Raw genomic sequence first — 21,533 nt, 5'->3', positions numbered from 1 at the left:
TTGTTGTTCTTGTTCATGAGAGTTGTGTCTAATTTGTGTAGGTGTGAGTGTACGTGTGTACGTCTCGTGTATAAGCCTAAAAGCTGCTTAAATTTTTAATGACTTTGCTTGTGTTTTTAATTGTGTGCGTGGCATTTTGCATGCCTGCCTTGTCTGTTTATGTGTGTTCTGTCGGTCTGTCTAAATGGCTCCGTGCATTTTGAAGTATGTTAGTGAGCGTGTGTGCAAGTAACGTTTATACAAAAATTACTGTTTATTTGTACTTGTACTTTTAGTCATTCGCACAAAATTCAAAATTAATTTGCAGACTTTTCTGCACACTATTTTTTTTTTTAAGTTTTTAATATATAAAAAAAATATTTTTGTTTAATGTGTGACTCTGACAATATATAAGTCACTTTATATTATACAGTATAAAGTAAATCTAAAATATCTTTCAAATTTAGTTTTTCTCAGGCCAGCTTCTTTAAAACTATTCCCACTTTAAGAACTGCGCACAAATGTAGGCAAACACACACGCACAAAGCCCTACTCCATTTTTTAGCCACGTTACAGACTTTGTGTTAACGCCTGGCTGCAGACACAAGCAAGACGAGCTTTCATCTAAAGGACGTACATGCGCTCAGTTGGCAACCCTGGCGATGAGAGTAGTTTGCCATTTGAGAGCAAAGAACGAAAGAGTCGTAAAAGTCACACACAGTCAACATACACACTTACACACACAAAACTGGCAATAAATATTTAGACAAAATTCGCATGTCAAATACAACAAACGAAAAAAAGTGAGAAAGAAAGAATAAACGAGTGAAAGGATAGAAAAACGCAGCCAAGTCACGTAAATAATTAAACACGTGACATGCGTGGGCGTCATTTTTATGAGAGAAAGAGCGAGACAGACCGCAAATTGTCGCCTTTATTTATCCGTGTATGCTGGAAAGAGACAGCAGGTAGGCGCTGTCTGCATGCGTGATTTTTCATAGCATAAAATAGAACTGTAGTGTTATATGTATTTATTTATTTATATTGTATTTACTTTTACTATATTGCCGAGAGTGTGTCAATTGGTGATCAAAAATTATTATTGTTTGCAGTAGGCTCCTCATATTGAGTGTTTTAAATGAATTAAATTCAGGGAAAATTGCTGTTTTGGATCTTCAAAATACTTAAATAAATCTTATCAAATCTTATCTTGCCAACTCAAATACATGCTGAGTGATGACACTGAACTACTTTCAAACTTCCTGCATTACATTTTCTTTCCAAATTTATCAATAAACAAATTTCTGATGAATTATAGCTTTGGGGCAAAACAATTTAGATTGTTTTTCAATAAATTGATGGGTTGCCCGCGAATTATCAGTAACCTGCCGCTGGCGTTGCACCTGCCACACAGCACACAGTCGCTGTCCTTTTTTTTTTTTGAACAATTAAATACTGAGAACCATACTCGACTGCCTTTTCTCTCTTCCAATTTAAGAAAATGTCGCGACGTGGGCTTTTTCCCTCATGTCCCTAAGGCGTCGTTAGGAAAGCCCATTATAATGATTATCGTTGGTCGTTTTTGGGTTCTCATTGTTGTTGTTGTTGTTATCCTTTCGCTTTCGCAGCTCGTTTCCTTTTGCTGAGTTGACAAAATCATAAAAATGTAGTCGACACAACAAATTATACAAATGTCTCCCAGCTTGCCAAACGTTGAATATAAACTGAATTTACAATGTTTCTCTTTGTGTTGTCACAATTTTTGGTAATGGTCCCATTGCGACAAACATGTTACTTGACATTGGAGTTGGAGTTGAGGTTCTTACTTTCTTTTTGTGGTTGTGGAATCTTGTTAATGTGCGACAAAATTGTATTTAGAATGCCTACAATGTGCATTTAGCGATTGTGTCTAGACGTGAGACGATGTGTCGAATAGAGACGTTCAAGAAGTTGAAGGCAATTTTGGAATAAATTGTGTTGCCATTTTTTAATATTTATAATACACATGAGCATCGTTTAGGCTGAAAATTAAATGTCGGATTACCATATATAATAGCTACCTTACCTATTATAAGATAGAGCTTAATTTGGTGTTTAGGTTTTCTTGATGGGTAGGTTGAAACACAAAAGAAAGGAAGATTAATTATAGGTATTACAGATAGAAATTTCATATATGTCGTCTTGAAATTTTCTTTTCATTAAATGCCTATATTTTAAACAACAATTAATATGGTATTAAAAATTTTTCTTAAATAATAAATTGAGATGCAAATAAGTATAAATTAATAGCTTTTTCTATGTCGAATTTCCAATTGCTTTATTTCGATAGAGTTAAATCGCCAGTGTTGTCAAATGTTGTGCCAAAAAGTAGTAACTACAATTTGAAATTGGTATGGCAATTCATTAACATTTAAGTGCTCAAGTATTGAAATGCATATAGCGCATGTGGCACAGAGATACTTGCCACAACCAACTGGGATACCAGTCTGGCCGCAGGAGGCAGACAACAAAATTTATGCGCCAGTTGCGTCGAATGTGAAAAAGATTCTCTGATAGTGCGAAGTGAGCGACTGAGGCTGAGCCCGCGGTGGAAAGAGAGCGGCGTGAATTGTTTCAATTTCGCCGGCAAACAACAATTTTCGTGCAAAAGTGGCGACAATTCCACCGACTCTTGCGGAGTTTCCTCCGGCTCAAAATGCATGCCCGACGCTCTGGAATTTTCATTTATTATTTTTTTTTGCTTTTAACTTTTGTTTATTTTTTTTGCTTGGCAGTTGCAAGACTTATGCTGCAAAAGTGAACGCCCAAATGCTCACATTAAAAAAGAATATATGTATATATATGGACTACATATATGAATACCATTTGATTCAATTTTACCAACTCACACACACTCTCCGGTTACCCAGGCTTACCCGGGAGTCATGCAAATCATTTTCCTTTTGCCCCAGCTCACGGTCCACGGCCCAACGTCGTCATTGTCGTCCGCATCGCATCGGATTTTTTTTCTTTAAATGAATCAATAAATTCTTTAGCCTGCAAAAGAAGTTTAAGCAAATTTTTGTATTTCGGCGGCCCTTTCCCTTTTTCTTCTAAATACTCTTATGCGTTGAAAGTATTATGAATTTAATAAATTTTTGGAAATGCTAAGTAATATGTACATTTTGGAAATTAAGTCTTTTAAATTTCCTGTACGGAATAAAAATTAAATAAAATGTATTTTTGTACATCTTAAGAATACATACAAAAAATTTTTTTTATGGAGTTCACTTCAATTTAAATGTTTATGAAAGTATAATACAAAAAAAACAGTTTTTGGAATAGTTCTTATCTCTTTATCTACAAAATTGTAAATTATCTTTATAATAAAGAGTTATCATTTTTTAAAAATTAGTAGATATATAGTCTATGTTTCTTATTCAGTACCTTCATATTTAATCTACATCGTAATAGGTACATTTTGTTGTCTTCTTTCACGCATTAAATTAAAGGGTATTTGCAAATTTTCTTTGCTTTTAAAAGTTTTGTTCATGTTTTTGTTTTTGTCGTTCTGGTTCAGGACTCGGCGGCGTTTTTGGCATTTTTGCGCGCAATCGTCGTGTCGTGTATATGTGCGAAATGCCGTTACTTTTTTAGGGTTCCCAACTCTATCCGGGGGATGCCCTTTGCCCGTAGTGTGACTTTCCCCTCACATGTGTCCATTTTAATGGGCAATGCTTTTGCTTTAAAGTTGATATGGAAGAGAGTTAAAGGTTGCTTTATCTCTTTTGTGCATTAATGAAAATTAATACAAAAAAAATGAGTAAAAATATATGTATTTCATTCATTTCATTGTGGTCTCGTCCGGTCGCTTTATACTCTCGTTTTTCCGTCGTGTCGGACTTTGCGTATTTGCGTTGAGTTTACATTACGCTTCACGATTTCATTTTATTATAATAAATTTCCACTTTTTTCTCCTCTTTTTTTCAGCTATCCTTTTCATTATCCTTGCGTGCGTCTGTGTCATGCGAATATCATTGAGCGTCTTTCTTTGTTACTGTACCATACCTCCAACCATATAATTTGTGTATTTTTAAATTTTTCTTTTATTCAACAGACCGCAAATTTTACTTATTTTATAACTGCTTGTCTCTTAATTTAATAGCAGCAAGTTTAGTTTCGTTTATTCTACATTTTCATGGCGCTTGCAAAACAAAGTTAAGCTTAAGCTTATTACAAAAATTAAGGCTCAAGTTTAAAACTATTTTTATTTATTTTTTTTCGATAGTTCGAAATTTTTATTTGATCCCATAATAAACACAGTACTTATTAAATCAACTATTCTTTTTACTTGCGCAGATAGCTTTTCAAAAAGGACCCTCTAGTCATTTAGTGTCTTACATAGCCAATTTTCTTTTACATGACTTATCAAGCTATGCGAAGGGCCATCCAAACTGACCCCAAACTCGAGTATATATATATATCGAGATAATAACGTGGACATCATCCCTTGTATTGGTTACAGCAGATTTTAAAGCAAATTCAATTGTCAATGGAGCATGTCTAACAACCTCTAATTAGTCAACATAATCCTACTAAGCGAAAGACAGAGATAGAGCGAGAGATGGAGAGAGAGAGAGAGTACAAACAAATGCCAACTTTGATCTATTTACAAGTAATTATTAACACAACAACCAGAAGAAGAACAACAACAAAAACAACTATAAATAGAGACTACAAACGATTTAACATTTTTGCTTAATTACACACGAGCTCTCTCCGCTGTCTCTGACTTTCCGCTCTACTCTTCTCCCCTCTGCTTACCAAAGCAATTGCTAAAACCCAATTCGTATCCTGCGCTGTCACTTTGACTTCGGACTGGCCAAAAAATGAGCTGCTGCTTTCTCTCACCTTCCCCATCTCACTGCTCCCCTTTACGCTCCATCTCCTTGCTCAACTGAGTTCTCTGTCCATGTCAAATATTTGCACAAAAGTCCAAGCGCTACCTTCTCTCCATCTCTTTTCCACTCTTTTCCTCTCTCTCCCCTTTACAGTCATTGTCAGCAGTCCTGGACCAAGCATGAGGATTGGGAATTATAGAGAATTGAGCGGGTTGAGGAGGGGAGCTGGATGATGAGCAGCGGCCAGACACAGCTTATCATTGACAAAAAGCGCAATGTGAAGTCAGAGGCGACGTCGACTGCTTTTCGGGGTTCACTGACTGTCAACATTGCTGCCCCCCTTTTTCAGTCTCGTCCATCCCCCTGCTTATTCCCCACCCCATCCCCCACTGCCAACTTGCACTTTTTGAGCGGTTATCCTTGGCAGCGTTGCCAGACAACGCACAGTCAGCGTTTTTCCTCTTGCGTCGGGGAAAACACACAGAAAAAGAAAATCGCGTAGCTCAACAGAAAAAGTTGTTGTTGCCTCCGCTCCATCTACCAAAAAAAGGCAAGGAAATCATTTTAAATGCGGCTTAAAATTATCTTTGATAAGCGTGGCGAAATGTGTTTCTGCTGAGTAATTTATAGGCAGAGCTTTCTTTTTTTTTAACTCATCTCAACTGAACTTAACGGCGGCATTAAAAGGTCCTTGAGATCAAAGTCGTCCCTGTCTAAGTTGGTTAGGGCCAAAAGTTTAAGCAGCTTACAGAGAGCAGGTTCAATGAATATGGAAGGGGCTGAGAAGGGGTCATTGAATAAGCTTAGTCGGTGAGTAATCTGGAAAGGGATATCATTAGTGAATGACTCGACTAATTGGGCGTACTAAAAAGCTTACAATTATGTTTAATATAAGAGATAAGAGATTTTAATATGGATTAGCAATAGTAATCAAATGTACTTCTTGATTTATTACTATAGTTCAGGAAAGCTTAGTTTTCTAAGAAAAACTCGGAAACTCTTAAAAAGAAATTACTTTCTTCTCTCAGATGGAGTATTATAGCGATCTTAAACAACTTACTTACTTATTACAAATAAGTTAAAAACATTTAATATATTTAAAAAATAACAAATTCTTTACTTAGACGTTACTTAAAGCTTTATCTTCAACATTCTTCAACACCACGACTTACTTTACAGTAAACGTATCTTGTACTTATATCTTACGCTATCTAATAATCTCTCAAGCCAACGAAAGCAACCTTAAAGCTCTGGCATGCAATGTTGCTTGAGTCCACATTGATTTATAGTTCTCCTCTTTTCCTTCAATCTCATGCTCCGTCACTCGGTTTCTCTTTCAGCTTGCTCTTCAGCCTTAAGTTGACTTACAAATTGACATTATGAAGCATGCGTAACAATAATAAAGTAAAGAGAAAACAACACAGCACCAAACAAAGCAAAATAAAAAGACAAAACTTCGGTTGATCAAAAACAAGAGAAGCAACAGCAAAAACAAAGACAACAACAGCAAAAACTGAGCTACTTCACTGCCTTTTTTGTTGTAAAGTATTGCACTTGATTTGTGGAGCAGACGCTTCAAAAATTTACCTTCTGTTTTAGTTACCGTTGGTAGCAGAAAAACAATGCGAAGCAAAACAAAAGCAAAGCAAACCACAAAAGTCAGACAAAAAGTGGTGCAGTAATTTTCTACTACTAAACCACAAGTGATATCTATTACTACTACTTTTACTACTACTTTTTCAACTAGCTTTTTGACTTCTGTCCGTTCTGTCAAAGTGACAAGTGAATTTCCCTGCCCATTGGCACAATTCTCGTTTCCTTCTTCAACTCGAAAACTTTTTTAATAGATTTCAAATTTCTCCCCAAATCCCCCACGCATTCTTTTTCTCTAGAGTAATCAAGCAAATTAGAGAGAGACCCAAATCCAAATTGTGCGCCGTCTTTAAGTTGTTCCCCGGGTAATTTGAGTGGCAAATTGTTGACAGCTTTGGGGCAACATTTGGCACGCAGACAGATGAAGATAAATGTGTGTGCAAAAAGAAAAGCGCAAAATGTTTAAAATGTGTTCTATATTTAATATTTAAAATGAACTTAATTCAAAGGAAATATTTTCCGTATTAACTACAAAACGAATATGCCCTTTTGGAACTTGAACTTACAGGGTATTAAGCTCGTAACTGTAAGTGCTATCGAAATAAATGCGATAACATTGTTAAGTCGATAGTCGGAGTAAAGTTTTCAATGTATAAAAAGTATTAAATAAATTTAAACAGAATATTTTCTCAAACATTTGCACAATTTTTAAATTTTGGCAACTAAACGAATATATCTTTTCGGAATTTAAACTAACAGGGTATTAAACTTGGAACTGTAACTGCTATCGAAATAAATGCGATAGTCTTGTTAAGTCGATAGTCGAAGAAAAGTTTTCAATGTATTTTCGCATACTTTGTTGTTGATCTCAATTTTCTTGCCTGATGAAGATGAATTGCACTTTGAACTTTGATAAACATGCACAACAAGTTTGTTTCTTCCTTTTTTTTTCTCTCTCCCTCTCGTTATTTTTGTTGAATGTTGTGCGCTAAGTTGCTGTAAAGTTTTAAATAAAATTGTTGCAAGTGCATGTTTTTTATCAGATCAAACGGCAAACGGCTAAAAGCATGTTGTTGCAATGAACACAGATAGAGAAACGGACACAGAGACGAAAGGAAATGCAATAATTGTGTCAAATGGTCGCGCTCTGTTAATATGTGCCACAGTTTGAAAGCCATTCAGGCCATACACAGTAACTGTCAAACTGCGAAACGAAATTAGACAGACAAAGTCAAAATGCTAAGAGAGCGGGTTAAGGGAGCAGCAACAGCAGCTCGTGAGTGGGGTGAGCGAAGCAGTGGATGAGGGGGTCAACGAGTTTGTAAGTTTTGATGGTGTACAAAACAAAAGTCACAATTGCAACAACAAAAGCGAACGAAAACTTCAAATTGCAAAATGCAACAAAGGAAAGAATAGAGGAGAGAAAAGAGCGATGAAATCAAGGAATTTGTGACATAAAAGGGAGAGAGAGAGAGAAAGAGAGAGAGAGAGCACAAAGCAAAAAGCAGCCAAGTAATTAAAATATTAGGTGTGTTGCAGCGATTTAAAACGCAACTAAAGGATGAGTAAGTACAAAGAATGGGAAAGGTTTTTGTTTTGTTTAATTACACAAGTAACGTGATATGTTGTGGTTATGGTTCATTGACTTTGATTATGCTTATTACAATATAACTGTACCTTGACTAAGCTTTTAATGCGATTATCCTTCCGCTACTCTCTGCTCTTAGTTAGGAGGTTGAGTGAACTCTCTTTGTTTACTTGACGATTTTCAGCTTGAGCAAATCTCAAATAGCATTAACCTGATGGCCATTTGCTAGTGTAAACAGTTGGCTTTCAAATTGGGTCAACTAAAGCGTTAAAACACCCGACGAAGAAGAAGATGAGACATGATTGAATAGTGTAACCAAGGAAATGGAAAACTGGGCGTGTATCGTTAAGAGGTAGCTATCGTAAATTAAATTAGGTTGATGTGGGAAAATGGAAACCTTCAGAGTCATTTGTATGTTTAAGTAGTCGTTAAGATAGGTAAAAGAAAGAGGAAAAGTATCATTTGACAAATGAGTTTAGTTCAAGTTAAAGTTGTATTTAATTGTTTTGCAAACTTCTGCAATAAGCCTTATTCTCTGTTCGGAGGAACTGTTATCTTTTAAGCTTAGCTTAGCAGCAAGCGCAGGGAAAACAGAGAGAGTAGATCAGGAGAGTAGCTAAATAGCGCCAGCAGCGCTGTCCTGCTCTCTTCTTCAATGCTGTAAGTGAGTGACGCAGGCTTAGCTGCCTCTCACTGCCTCTCTCTGCCTACCATACCACCCACACAAGCACACAATTATAACGTTCTTTCCTTCGCTGCTGCTGTGCTGCTTTGGTCACAATTGCAAGGAAAGCTCTCCCACACGCTCTCTCAAATCCATTTAATTCTTGTTGCCTCTCAACAGGCGCAGCCTAGTGTTATCCCGTTCACTCCTTCGCCTCTACTGCCGTACCTGCATTCGTTTGTCTATTTAATAGTCAATCGTCTCCCTCTCATTCCAGCTCAGCTTTTGCTTCCTTTTCTTAGATGGTCAATATTTTATGATTCTGCTACTGCGCAGCTCGTTCATTTGTTCTTCGACGGCTGCCAGTAAAGGAAGTGAAAAAGCGCTGCGCGTGCGTGAAAATTGTGTGCCCAAATTTTAATTAGTGGATTTGTAGTCACAGTCAGCGTGTTGCAGTGTTTCATGGAAAGATTTTAGATCAACTTCTGTTAATTAATCAATTTGCAAGTTTTAATAGTTGACAAATAATTGTCCGTGTGCGTTTGTATTTTATAGTACACGATTCTCTTTTTTTTGTTGTAAATCGATTCGACAGTGTTGAAATTAAAGTATATAAAAACAAAAACAATATGTTTAGCAGTCGCGCTTCTTTTATGGGCAATCGCCGCATGATTTTTGATTTCTCAGAGAAAAGCGATGATATTTACATGGAGTGAGTACTTTGGGCAGTAACTACAAAACTGTAAAACTGTGTGAAGATAACTGTATTTTAATTTTGAAGTGCATCTCTTTCCTTACTCTCTTAACTTGAATTGTACTTGTACTTAATCCCGTTATCTTTTCTTCTCTTTGCAGTGCATTTGGTATGAGTGATAAGAGCAGCAGCGCTACCAACAGCCTACCGAATAGTCCTATACATAGCAACAACAATTCATCGCTGCTCAACAACAACAACAACAACTCGAGCAACTCTCTTAGCGTCATACCCTTTGGTAACGGCAGCAGCAACAACAACAACAACAGCATCATGTCAAGCGGTTTACTGAGCAACAACAACAACAATAATAATAATCCATGTAGTGCCAATCGTAATGTTGTTGTTAGTATGGACGATGATTCTTGCTTCCGCCTCGACACAGACTCGACGGTTGTCACCTACGGCGAAAAGGAGCCGGATCCAGATAACATTAAGATGTTTGTGGGACAGGTGCCCAAATCTATGGATGAGACTCAACTCCGGGAAATGTTCGAGGAATACGGCCCGGTGCATTCAATCAATGTGCTGCGTGATAAGGCAACGGGAATAAGCAAAGGTAAGAGATAAAAGCTCTAGTTCTCTAAACAGTTTAGGTATGCTCTTTAGAAAAACCTCTCTTACTCTCACATTCATTAAACGAACTATAATTACTGATACAGTAGGTCTATTAATTGCTTTGACAAAGGAAAAATGCACATAACATTAAAAATGAAATATATATTTTTTCATATTAGTTTCTTATGGTTCTTAGAACAAGTTACAAAATATAAGTATGTTGTTATAAATTTAAATTTATGTAATTTACTGTATGCTGAACAACAATAAAAACTGCACATTATTAATCAGGGACAGTAAATAATAATTTTTTTGTTTTTTTTTTTCAATTGAAAAAACCATTCACTTCTAGTAACTGTTAAAAAACGTGAAATATAGCTAAATTTTTCTTTAAGGGTAATCTATGCAATTTTAATTCGATCTAAAGACTTAGGATTTTTATTATTTTACTTATGAAATAATCATTATTTTTGAGCAAAAAAATAAAACTTAAGAAATAATCATTTTTTTTAGAGCAAAAAAAATAAAACTCATATTTCTTGAGTTTTATTTTTTCTGAAACAAAAATAAAACTCTAGTCGGTAGCACATAATAACACGTTGAGTTTTATTTTCGATTCAAAAAATAAAACTCAAGAAATAATCATTATTCTATGAGTTTTATTTCTTTGCTCAAAAATAATGATTATTCCTGAGTTTTATTTTTTGCTTAAAAGTAACCATAAATAAAATAATAAAACTCATAAAACAATGATTATTTCTTGAGTTTTATAATAAAACCCATAATGACTACAGTTCCTGTTATTAATACAGCATGTCAGGTAATTTTATTGACTTGGAATTAAATGCGTATGTTTTATATTGTACAAAAATATAGTCAAAATGGTAATACCTTTAAATAAAACCAAATATTACCATTCATTTTTTAATATTATTGTTTAGTTTCTTGGAGCAGATAATGAAATGATATAAGATCCATTGGGTTTTACTAGTTATAAAAGTAAAAATTAAATTTATGAATTTATATCTATGTACATATGTCAAAACAATTATTTAACTTACGTTATCTGTGTCGTTCTCTTTTTCTTCATCATTGCTTTCGTTGCTTGATTAAATTGCTTTTTCTGAATCGCCATTTTTATCTATGTAGATATTTGCCTTTTAGTTTATTTTATTGCTGCTCTTTAATAACTCTGATTAAATAAAGTTTTTAAGAGCAACACAATAGCTTCATTTCATTGTGATATTGACGCTCTCTTGATTGTAGTTGGCTTTTGCCTTCTGCGTTATGTCAGACGATTTGAAGCCGCTCGAATGCAGATGCTTCTCTTCTTCTATCTCCCTTCTCCCTATCTCTCTGAGTTTGGCCATTCATAACGGCATTTCCACTTAGTCTATTGCTATTTCAATACGACAATCATGACAATATGAATGTCCATTGTCAAATTCATATTTTTTTATGTACAATATACATACATATTTATATGAATTTTTGTTTAGAAACTGCCCATTGTTATCCTTTTTATTTTCCAACTTTTGTAATACTGATTTAGCGCCCCCCTCCCACAATGCTCTCTGACTCTCTCTTAAGCTCTCTCCCACTCTCTATATCACTTTGGTTTTACTGCAGTTGACAGGCGGCGGCTGCTGCTTTGAAATGTGGGCGTGTGTACGGTCAGCTTGTCATCAATGGGCGTGGCAGTTGTGTGAGTGTGTGTGTGTGTGACAAAGTAAAAGCGCAAACAGTTTTAGGAAGCACTTAAGTGGCGCGTTGTGTTGATGATTTATGACAGCAAGTCAGAGAGACTGCGAATGAGAGAGTGGGAGAGTGGGCGAGAGCGAGCTTTAGGCTAAGTGCCTGCCTACACATACATGCTCACATGTGCGTGTTTGTCACTTGAGCTTAAAAGCGCGCCACAAACACAAATCGACACAAATTGCATTTTAAAGTTATTATTTAAATAAAGAAATAAAACAAAAAAGAGTAAAGTCAAAGAGTAGGCGTGTCGTAGGCAGCACTGACCCAAAAAGAAGAAGGCTGAGTGAAGAGTGGGGTGGTGGTGATGGGGATGAAAGTTTCTTGTTGCTTTCTGCCTCTGTCGTTGGACGAACGAAGTTTTCTTGTTTTCCTTTCATGTGCAGTTTTATTTTGGCTGCAACTTCCTGGCTACAACATTTCCATTTAGCCTGGACAGTAACTCAGTTTGGCCCAGTTTGCTTCTTTGCTGCTACAAAAAGTTAACGTTTCCCCTCTCCTATATTCCTCTTATTCACTCCCATTGAAAATTTGGATTTTGCTGTTGCATTTTTATGGTAAAACGCTTAGCCAAAAGCCAGGACTTGACTTGTGGGAGAGTTAGTGCCATTTTCCACTCTCCCTCGCTCTTTCTCTAGTTGTTACTACCAAAAATGGGAAATGACACTTTTAAGCGCGACGATGACCTCTGAACCAGAAAGTCGTAAATAACCCTACAGAAATTTCCTTTTCGTTTCGACAGAAATTTCAGTTCTCTGACGCTTCTTCTTCTATTGCTTTTTTGTTTTATATTTCTGGGCTAATGCCTTTTGGCTAAAAACTTGTTTTTCTTGCACACTAAATTTCGTTAGCGGCCAGTTACTTTTTCGAGTGGATTTTCAATGTTTGTTTGCGGGTGTTGTTATTGCGGTTTCACTGTGGCTCTGTGGCAAGCTGATAGAAGAGGGAGACATACTAGAGAGAGAGCGGAAGAGAAAAGGTTAAGCTCTCTAGAGTCATAATTTATTGGCATTTGCGGTAAGGGTTCCAACAGGTGTGGGGTGGGACGGGGAGAAAGGGTGAAGAGAAGGGTTAAGCAAAGTATTGCGGTTCTGTTTCAGATTGTTCAGGTGCAATGCGCGTTGGGTCGCATTTTCAGCTGTGTTTGGCCAAAAGCGTTCAATTTGATGGCTCTTGATACCCTGTGAAAAATAAATAATGATGAGTAATAGGGTGCATCGATTTTTTCACAAAAGAATGGTAACCCAAATTCGTTCTCTACAATCAATTCTAAGATGTTTTCACCAGGAACCATATTTCTAAAATTAATTTCTATCCCCCCCTTTTTTAGTTTTCGTGAAAATTTCCAAGTTTCTTAAGTCACAAATTGAATAGCGTGTGTGATAAATAAAACAGTACATGACAAGCTATTAACCAATATTGTAACTTATGGAACTATATATTACTCAATTAGAAATACCTTTTAAAGTAATATTTTTTCTACTAAAAATTTTATCAGCTTATTGTAATTCTACACATAACCTTCAACTAGAGGGAGGCATTTGGGCTATTAATAGCTTTTCTTGTCTCCTTTTTTAGTTGTGATTTATGAGAAATATATATAGAAAGAAATGAAAAAAGTGAATGGAGTAAAAACGTAACGTGGCTGACCAAAATCACAAAAAGGAATAATATAATTCACACTGTTTCTGTCAGGCAGCAGATTCTTTTCTAGCTCCATCTCCTTCTTTTTTCGCTATCTATTCGCTTTCGCCTTGAGAACTTAATGTCGAAAAAACTCGCTCCAATGCTGCCTCTCTCAGCTCGTTGTCCAGCTGTCCTCTGTCACCAAAATAAAAGAAGACGTTGAAAATGAAACGCACTTACTTATCTGCCGCCTTCATCAGTCTCTCTTCGTCTTCACTCCTCTCTCTTGCTCTTCCTGGCTCACTTCGTGTGCCTGACATTTTTATTTAGCCGCTTGCAGAGCGTGAAAAATGCATAAAATTTAACTTAATTTCCAAAAGATTTTCAATTTCAAAGAATTTTTTGTATTCTATGATTTTTTTTTCGGGGTTTGCTCTTGACTTTTGGTGTCCACTGAACTATTGCAAAACGTTTGTCACTTTCGCTATAAGAAGAGCAAGGAAAAGCAAGAGGTGGTGAGGGGGCGGTGAAAAGGGAAGAAGGGTATGTTCCATGGAAAGCCATAAACAAAATTCGATTGCAATTGTAGTTGAAGTTTTTTTGTTGCATTGCATGCTGTTGTTGATCTGATTCAGTAACAGTTTCTACCTTTCTTTGTATATTTATGTATATCCCTCTCTCTCTTCCTCGCCATCTCTCTCTCTCTCTCTCTCTCTCTCTCTCTCTCTCTGTCTATTTACTGTCGCTACACTCGTACACTAAATCTCTGCGCCAAAGTTTAATGACATTGATTTATTTAACTTCGATTAATTCGTTTCCGGCACTCTCTCTCACTCTGTCTCTATCTACGTGTGGCCTGGCACATCCTTTCTATGCACACATATAACATCCTTTGGCTGGACTTTGGCACGTCTTGTCTGTGGGCAAACGTCGGCTCTCGATTTCACATCTTAAAGTTCCCCATTCTCCATCACTGCCACGCCCACAATAGTCCGCCCATCGTTTGGATTAAGTTTTTGTCCAAAAACGTGACTGGATGTCGTTTTCAGCTTCTGCCACCGATTTTGCTGTTGTTTGTGTTACTTTATCGCATTGTTCCCTCAAGCGAAAGCTCACCCACGCTCTCCATTACTCTCTCTAGCTCTGTCTTAATTCCCACCTTCCTTTCTTCATTCCTTGTTTTGGTGCTTTGATTCTAACTGCAGTTGACATGCACATAATAGGAATTGAGAGATTTCTCTTCTGCTCTTGCTAGTTGCCTCTCTCTCCTCTGCTTTCCTCTCCTTTTACATGCTTATCGCGCGATTGGTTTTCGTCTTTGGTTTCCATTCTTAGAGTTTTGTTCTTTCACTTCTACGATATTTTATTGCATTTGAAATCGTTTCGATTTTCTTTCATTTGTTACATTTAACGCTAGTTTAATTTTAAGTGATATTTAATCTGCGATTGCAAAACGTTACGTTTGCTTTTGCTCTCCTCCCTCTCTGTCCCTCCCTCTCTATGTCTTTCCCTTTATCTACTTTTGATTTGCTTTTCGTTTCTTTAAGTTAAGTGAAATGCGATATATTTGTACAACTTGAGCAGAAGTTTATAAGCTTCAAATGTGCCAAAGTTTGTTTTTATAGATTTTAGTGAGCTTTTAACATAGTTTCTTATATACTTTCACTATAAAATGTAGTAAATTTTTAAGCTTCACCCCATTAAAATTGTTATTCAAGATAAATCAACTAACGAACAAATAAAAGAAACTGTTAAAAATTTAAATTTAAATTTGTCCATCATTAACAAGCTTTAGTATTATGTTCAAAATGCATTTATGTTAAAGTTACATCTTGCAATTTGTGATGCATTCTTTGTTAAAGCTTTAAGCTTAATGGAAAGTTGAAAAAACAGTCTTTTTTTTCACCTCCTCATAATACCCATTTTCCGTTGCGGCGCCGTTAGCATTGGCATCTGCCTCTCTCTAAACCAGCTCCGGATATCAGAAAACCCAAAATGAAAAATGAAAATATTTGCAAATATGTGAAAAATGTGAAAAAATGCCGTGTGGCAGCGACGACGACGATGGTTCAAAAACAGCGACAGATTGAATTACCCAAGTGCTGGGAAGGTGTGTGTGTGAGTTGGATGTGTGTGTGTGTGGGTTATGGGCCATGGGCCATGGGCACCACAACGCATCACGCTTGGTTGAACGAAAGCCGTCGATATGTCCGGTAATTGCATTATGCAACTATTGCCATAATAAGTTTTGTACTCACAGTTAACGGGGCCCGAACCCAAAATCCAAAATAAAACACCCTTTGACACTACTGATGAGTGAGGGGAACAGCGGAAAACGGAACTGAACGAAGCATGTCCACGTTAAATGGAAAATGTGCACGAGCCGGAAATGGTTTTCAACTCAATTTTATTTTGATTTTTTCTGTTCCGTTTTTCAATTTTGGTTTGACGTCTCGGCCACAGATTTGGTGTTAAGAAAAAGAAGCAAATAAAATATAAAAGTGCAATTTCATATAGATTGAAAATAGAAATACGTTGAAAATATATTTCGTTATGTCATTTGAAATTAAAATAAAATGTAGCATATATGATATGTGGCAGTGTTTCTATGAAAATCTTAGATGTCTTTAGAAGTGGGGAACGCAGTTAGCTAAAATGATGCTAATTATCAAGCTAATGTTTTTTTTGTTTTATGCTAAATTTCACGATTTTTAACTTCAAGCATTGTTCTAAGTATCGTTTTGCTGCTTAAATGTGCTTGCCACCTGCCCCAAACCACCATAAATTCCAACACCTAAAACACTTACCTAACAGCCCCCAAAAACCGCCCCAAACCAAACACTCCACCCTCGTGCCACACACACATTAACTCAACAAAACGCGACACATTTGTTGAAGGGAAGGCGGGTTTAGGCCATAATGCTTAATTTAGTGCTGCCATGTTGCCACATTTGCCACCCGCTTCCGCTGTGCCCCGCCTAACCCTCTTTACTTACGCCTTTTTGCCTGTCTACCTCATAATAATAATTTTCATAATTTCGTTTTGACATCGCGACGCTTGAAAATAAACTCCAATTTAACCCTTATGCTAATCTTAATTTTTTTTTCTCCCTCTCTCACACACGAACTCTCTCTCTCACTCTTTCAGGTTGCTGCTTTGTGACGTTTTATACGCGCCGTGCGGCACTTAAAGCTCAGGACGCTCTGCATAATGTGAAAACGCTGAATGGGGTAAGTTTTATAAGATTATTTTTTTCCTGAACATTTTTCCTGGTTTTTTATACATTTTTACCTTTTTAAATAATATCATATAATTTGTGACATTTATTGTCAACGATTAGTGACAACAACAACAGGAATGAACACTTGCTGGGTATATCTTAGTCGTATGAAAACGACGCATGCATTTCAACTTGTTATACCATGGGCCCATTAAAAATGGTCAAAAAAGTGTATTATGTGTTTGGCAGAAATGTAAGGCAGAAGGAGGCGTGGCAGATCGCATAAAGTAAATATATTCTTGTTGAGGATCAACAGCCAAGTCAATCTAGCCCTATCCGTCTGTCTGTCCGTCCGTCCGTCCGTCCGTCCGTCCGTCCGTCTGCTTGAACGCGTCTATCTCAGAGACTATAAGAGCTTGAGACTTCAAACTTAATATTTAGGTTCCTGGATAGCATACGCTGATCGAGTTTGTTTTTATTTTTGGATCGGACTACTATATCATGTTGCTGCCATAGGAACGATACGTTAAAAAAGAAGTTTTAGCGTGAAAAAGTTGTTTGTTTTTTGAGATATCTTAACCAAACTGATAGAATATGCATTAAGGTTGGTATTAAACAATCTGATCACATTTGGTTTAAATCGGTCCACTATATCATATAGCTGTCATAGAGCTGTCCACTATATCATATAGCTGTCATAGAGACGATGAGTCGAAAATCAAGCTTTAGTTTGAACAAGTTTTTTGTTTTTTAAGATATCTTAACCTAACTGATAGAATATGTATTTAGGTTAATATTATACATCCTGATCAAATTTGGTTTAAATCGGTCGTCTATAGCTGCCATAGGACAGATCGGTCGAAAATTAACTTATAGTACAGAGTAGCTGGGCACAGGGTATCCTACTGTCGAGCGTGCTCGATTACAGCCACACCGCGAGCAAAGCGAGCAGAGGGCGGAGCCCCCTTGTTTTTTTCTGCTGATTTTGCGAATTCACAAAATGGCGAAAAGCAGCTGCCACATCAACTTATCATAAATGCAATCATGCAACACTGCAACAACAACAACAACAGGAAATAGCTTGGCTAGATTTCAGCATCGTGGTGGCTTCATCATGACTAACTGACTGCGTGACTGACAGATTGACTGGCGCGTGGACTGACACAGACATGACACGGCACAAAAAATGCATAAAACGATCAAATAAAAAAAAGAATCACCATCGAGGGGACAAAACCTCATTCACAGATACCCTGTAGTTGAAGTGAATGTTGAGCAAACTCTAAATTGCATTACTCAAAAAACTGTAGCATCCATCACAACAACCCATTGTAGCTACACAGGGTATAAATTTGCAGTGTTTTGGTTATTTTCCAATATAGTCTTTTTCAACACTTCAATATCCCCCCTTTCTTACTCCTTGTAGACCATAAAATGCAAGTAATTTCAAACTTTAGCCCTCTGCACTGGCAGCTTAAAAGTATGCAACAAAAAGACAATAGCGAATGGAAAAAAAGAGAGAAGAATGGAAAAATTGTTTGCACAAGACACGCGCCAAAAGTTTTTTTGCAAGAGGCAACAAAACCGCAGGCACAAAAATGTCAATTTACGCTTTAGAGCTACAACCAAAGTTGTCAGCAACGAGAGAAGTCCCAGCAGGAGCAATAACAGTGGATTGCTGGTAGGGAGGGGTAGGGGAATACCATCGCAAACCTTCGAATATAGTGGAAAAGGGGAAGTATAAAAGACAACATCAGCGAAAATCCAACGGCATTTGCCAATGTTAAGTTTTTTTATTTTCTTCCTTATTTTCTATTACGCCATCAAATCAGCATGATTATTATTATTTGGAATGTCATGTGTCGTTCTTAAAGGAAGTAGTTGAAAAGGAAAATGGTAGATGTGGAACCAAGCTTGTGGCATGCCACGTTATCAGCGTTCAGAATCTGACATAATTTGCATGTCCTGTGACAGTGCCAAAAAGAATTGTACAGCTGTGCAACAATATTTATTTTACAAAATTGCTATTGAAAGGCACAAAAGTCAGTCTTAAGATGCAGCAAAATAGGAGGAAAAAGAGGGTAAAAGTCAGAAAAGTTGTCCATTTTGAATCATGTGTGCGTGTTGCAATTTGGCAATTGCTTCCAAAATGCACTCGATTGGCAGTTGTTGGCAATATTTTGTTAGAGTCAAGTTGGCAGCACCTTAACGACATGTTGGCAGTGCTTCTGTTTGCAGGGTGACCAGACTAATACAAAATTATTTGATTGATTTGAATAACGATATTATGAGAAGCGCATTTCTAAAAACTATTTACCATATTTCCCAGTGCAATATTTTTACACTGCTTAGTTCTAACTGATATGTATATGTATGATGAAATTTTAATCCAGTATTTCTTAAAAAAAAGATCCAAGGCCATTTAACTTGAGATGAGATTTTATTAATGCCGAATTTTTTATGTTATAAAAGACCAAAAGCTGATAACATTTCAAACAATTAGTTGAAAAAGCTTGCGTTTGCCTGGTAATTGCCATTTCCTGAATATAAAAATGGAAATGTGTAAGAATAAGGCGAAAGTAAAATGGGGCGTGGCACGCACCTTAAAATAAAAGGAAACAAAAGCGCAGCTCGAGAAACAGGTTGACTTGGACTGCAATTTGTAGCAAGTCGCCGTGTTGCGTGTATTATTTACGAGCTGAAATAAAGAGGGACAGAGAGAGAAAAAAAGGAGGGAGGTAGGTGTAGAAACGGTAATGCGGACAAGGACGCAACTGATATTGTTGTTGCTCCATAGCGCGGCGTAGACTGTCGTTGTTGCCAATAAATCATGGGCCATTAGTCCGTGCGACTTGGCGACGGAAGTCGTCGGACAAGGATGAAGAGAGAAATGAAAAGAGGCGAAGAAAAGGGCTGCACTCGGCCTCGGGGCTGACCTCGTGCTGCGGCACGTTTTGCGGCAGCTTTAAGCTTGTTTTAATTAGAAGACGCTGTGCGAAAAATTACATTTAAAACGCCTCGGCCGTTGCTGCAACTAAGCGCCCGGGAAAAAGGGAAATGCGAACGCATATTTTAGGATTTTCACGCCTTCCCATCCTTTTGCCCAAAAGTTGCCTTGTGGTAGTAGTTGAAGTAGTTGTTGTTGTCGTTGTTGTTGCGGTGTTGTTGTTGCGCGCGACCGCTGAATAAATGTGTTTGGCTTTAGTCAAGGATTTGGCGACCAGTTAGGAGCAGCTTGTCAGCTCGCTTTCTCTCTCTATCTATCTCTCTGCCCTCTCCCTCTTTCTTTCTCTCTGCTGCATTCATTCATTATGCAGCTTAAGCGACAAAAAAAAACTGAAGGGACAACGTCGCTGCATCAGCATATAAATGGACTCTCGGCTGAATATATATACACATTCGCAATATATATATATATATATAGGGCAACTTGTATTTGGTTGTTGCGGAGTTTGCATTGCGCCAAAAGCTTTGCAAATTAATCGCTGACTGCGTCGTCGTTTATAGCGTCACAATATATCAAATGTGATTAACACGGCAAATTAGGTAGCAGCAATGGAATTAGGGAGAAAGAGAGCGCATTTGAGAGGAAATTTTACCATAAAGGAACTAGTAATAAATTAAAGATATAAAATTATATTTAATATTCCTTATATAATTGTTATTTTGTTTTTAATTTCAGATGTATCATCCAATTCAAATGAAACCCGCCGATAGCGAGAATCGCAATGGTAAGTAAAATAATTAACGAAATTGTAGAGAATTAGATTTTATATGAACTAACTAACCTGCACTGAAAAAAAGACCAACTTAAAAAATAAAGAACATTCATCTTGTATATTTTGTTCTTAAAATAAGATAATTTTAAACATTTTACTAATTCTAAGAATATTATTCTTATAGACCAAAGTTCTTAATACAAGAATAAAAATCTTAAATTGTTAGGAAAGTTTAAATATGTACTATTTCATATAAATAAATTTTAAATTTTAAAATCATTTTTAATTTTTTTATTTTTTGATTTTAAGTTTAAGAACATTTATTCTATAAATTAGAACTTGGTCTTATTTAAAATATTCTTAAAACCAAGATGTGTTTTCTTAATTCGAGAATATTATGTTCTTAACGCATTTTTTAAACCAAAATTTTTAGTTTTGAGACCAAAACTTGATGTTAAAACATTTTTTTATCAGTGTAGAGTGATGGGCCCATCAACTAAAGCTCAGTTCAATGAACAAATTAACATCTGTGGTCCATTTGCAGTTGTGTTTTCATTTTAATTGGCCAAAACTCTATAAAATGTTGACAAGTCCTAAATGCGTTTAATGGCATTCGACAGCATTTGACTCCGACGATGGACAGGACACATTTTATACATTTAAAACATTTTTTTTTTTTCCAATTGTGTATTTGTCACTTGAAACAGTCAACGTGCTTGTTTATACGCTTTTAAAGAGTATTATGAATTGGATATTAAAATTTTGTGTCAAATACTTGAATTGACATACTGTATACATAAAAAATGTTACCAAAACGCTAAAAGAGACTTATCATCCGAAAACTTAAACCCAATCGACAATGTTCGGAAATTGAAAAAATTGTTTTACAATACATTTTTGGATCGAACTGCAAAAGATATCGTAAAATTTTTCCCGAAATCCACATTTTGATGCAATTTTGTTCTTAAACTCCAAACGCATCGCCTGGCAAAATATTATAGCGGAAATCGCTATAATTACGAATAAGCAGAAAATTATCATAGGTTGAAGAAAATTTTGAGTAAGCGGTGTACTGATATTTATTAAAAAAAAAAATGCTTTAACAATCGAAATTAATGACCAATTCATCTGCAATTGCAATACAACAAATTGAAGCAATTTAGACTTTAACCATAAACTATGTCCGCCGTTTTCCT

At 36.4% G+C, this 21,533-nt stretch overlaps 1 protein-coding gene across 2 annotated transcripts in view; it reads left to right on the top strand.

The window, feature by feature from the left end:
* Positions 1-21,533, top strand: part of LOC117781634 (CUGBP Elav-like family member 2) — an 86,552-nt gene that overhangs the window by 31,121 nt on the left and 33,898 nt on the right. Inside the window, exons 1-4 of one of the 2 annotated variants that reach the window (XM_034618421.1) lie at positions 9,058-9,416; positions 9,560-10,017; positions 16,546-16,628; positions 20,301-20,349. In XM_034618421.1, the coding sequence (XP_034474312.1) occupies positions 9,334-9,416; positions 9,560-10,017; positions 16,546-16,628; positions 20,301-20,349 (673 nt within the window). In that variant the 5' untranslated portion in view covers positions 9,058-9,333. Of the gene's footprint in view, positions 1-9,057; positions 9,417-9,559; positions 10,018-16,545; positions 16,629-20,300; positions 20,350-21,533 lie in introns of those variants that run through there. The other variant, XM_034618420.1, reaches the window with a different exon arrangement.

The sequence above is a fragment of the Drosophila innubila genome (genome assembly GCF_004354385.1).
Source record: "Drosophila innubila isolate TH190305 chromosome 2L unlocalized genomic scaffold, UK_Dinn_1.0 4_B_2L, whole genome shotgun sequence".
NCBI classification, from domain to species: domain Eukaryota; kingdom Metazoa; phylum Arthropoda; class Insecta; order Diptera; family Drosophilidae; genus Drosophila; species Drosophila innubila.
Note: the sequence above shows the minus strand (reverse complement) of the source record. Positions and strands in the feature narration are given on the sequence as shown.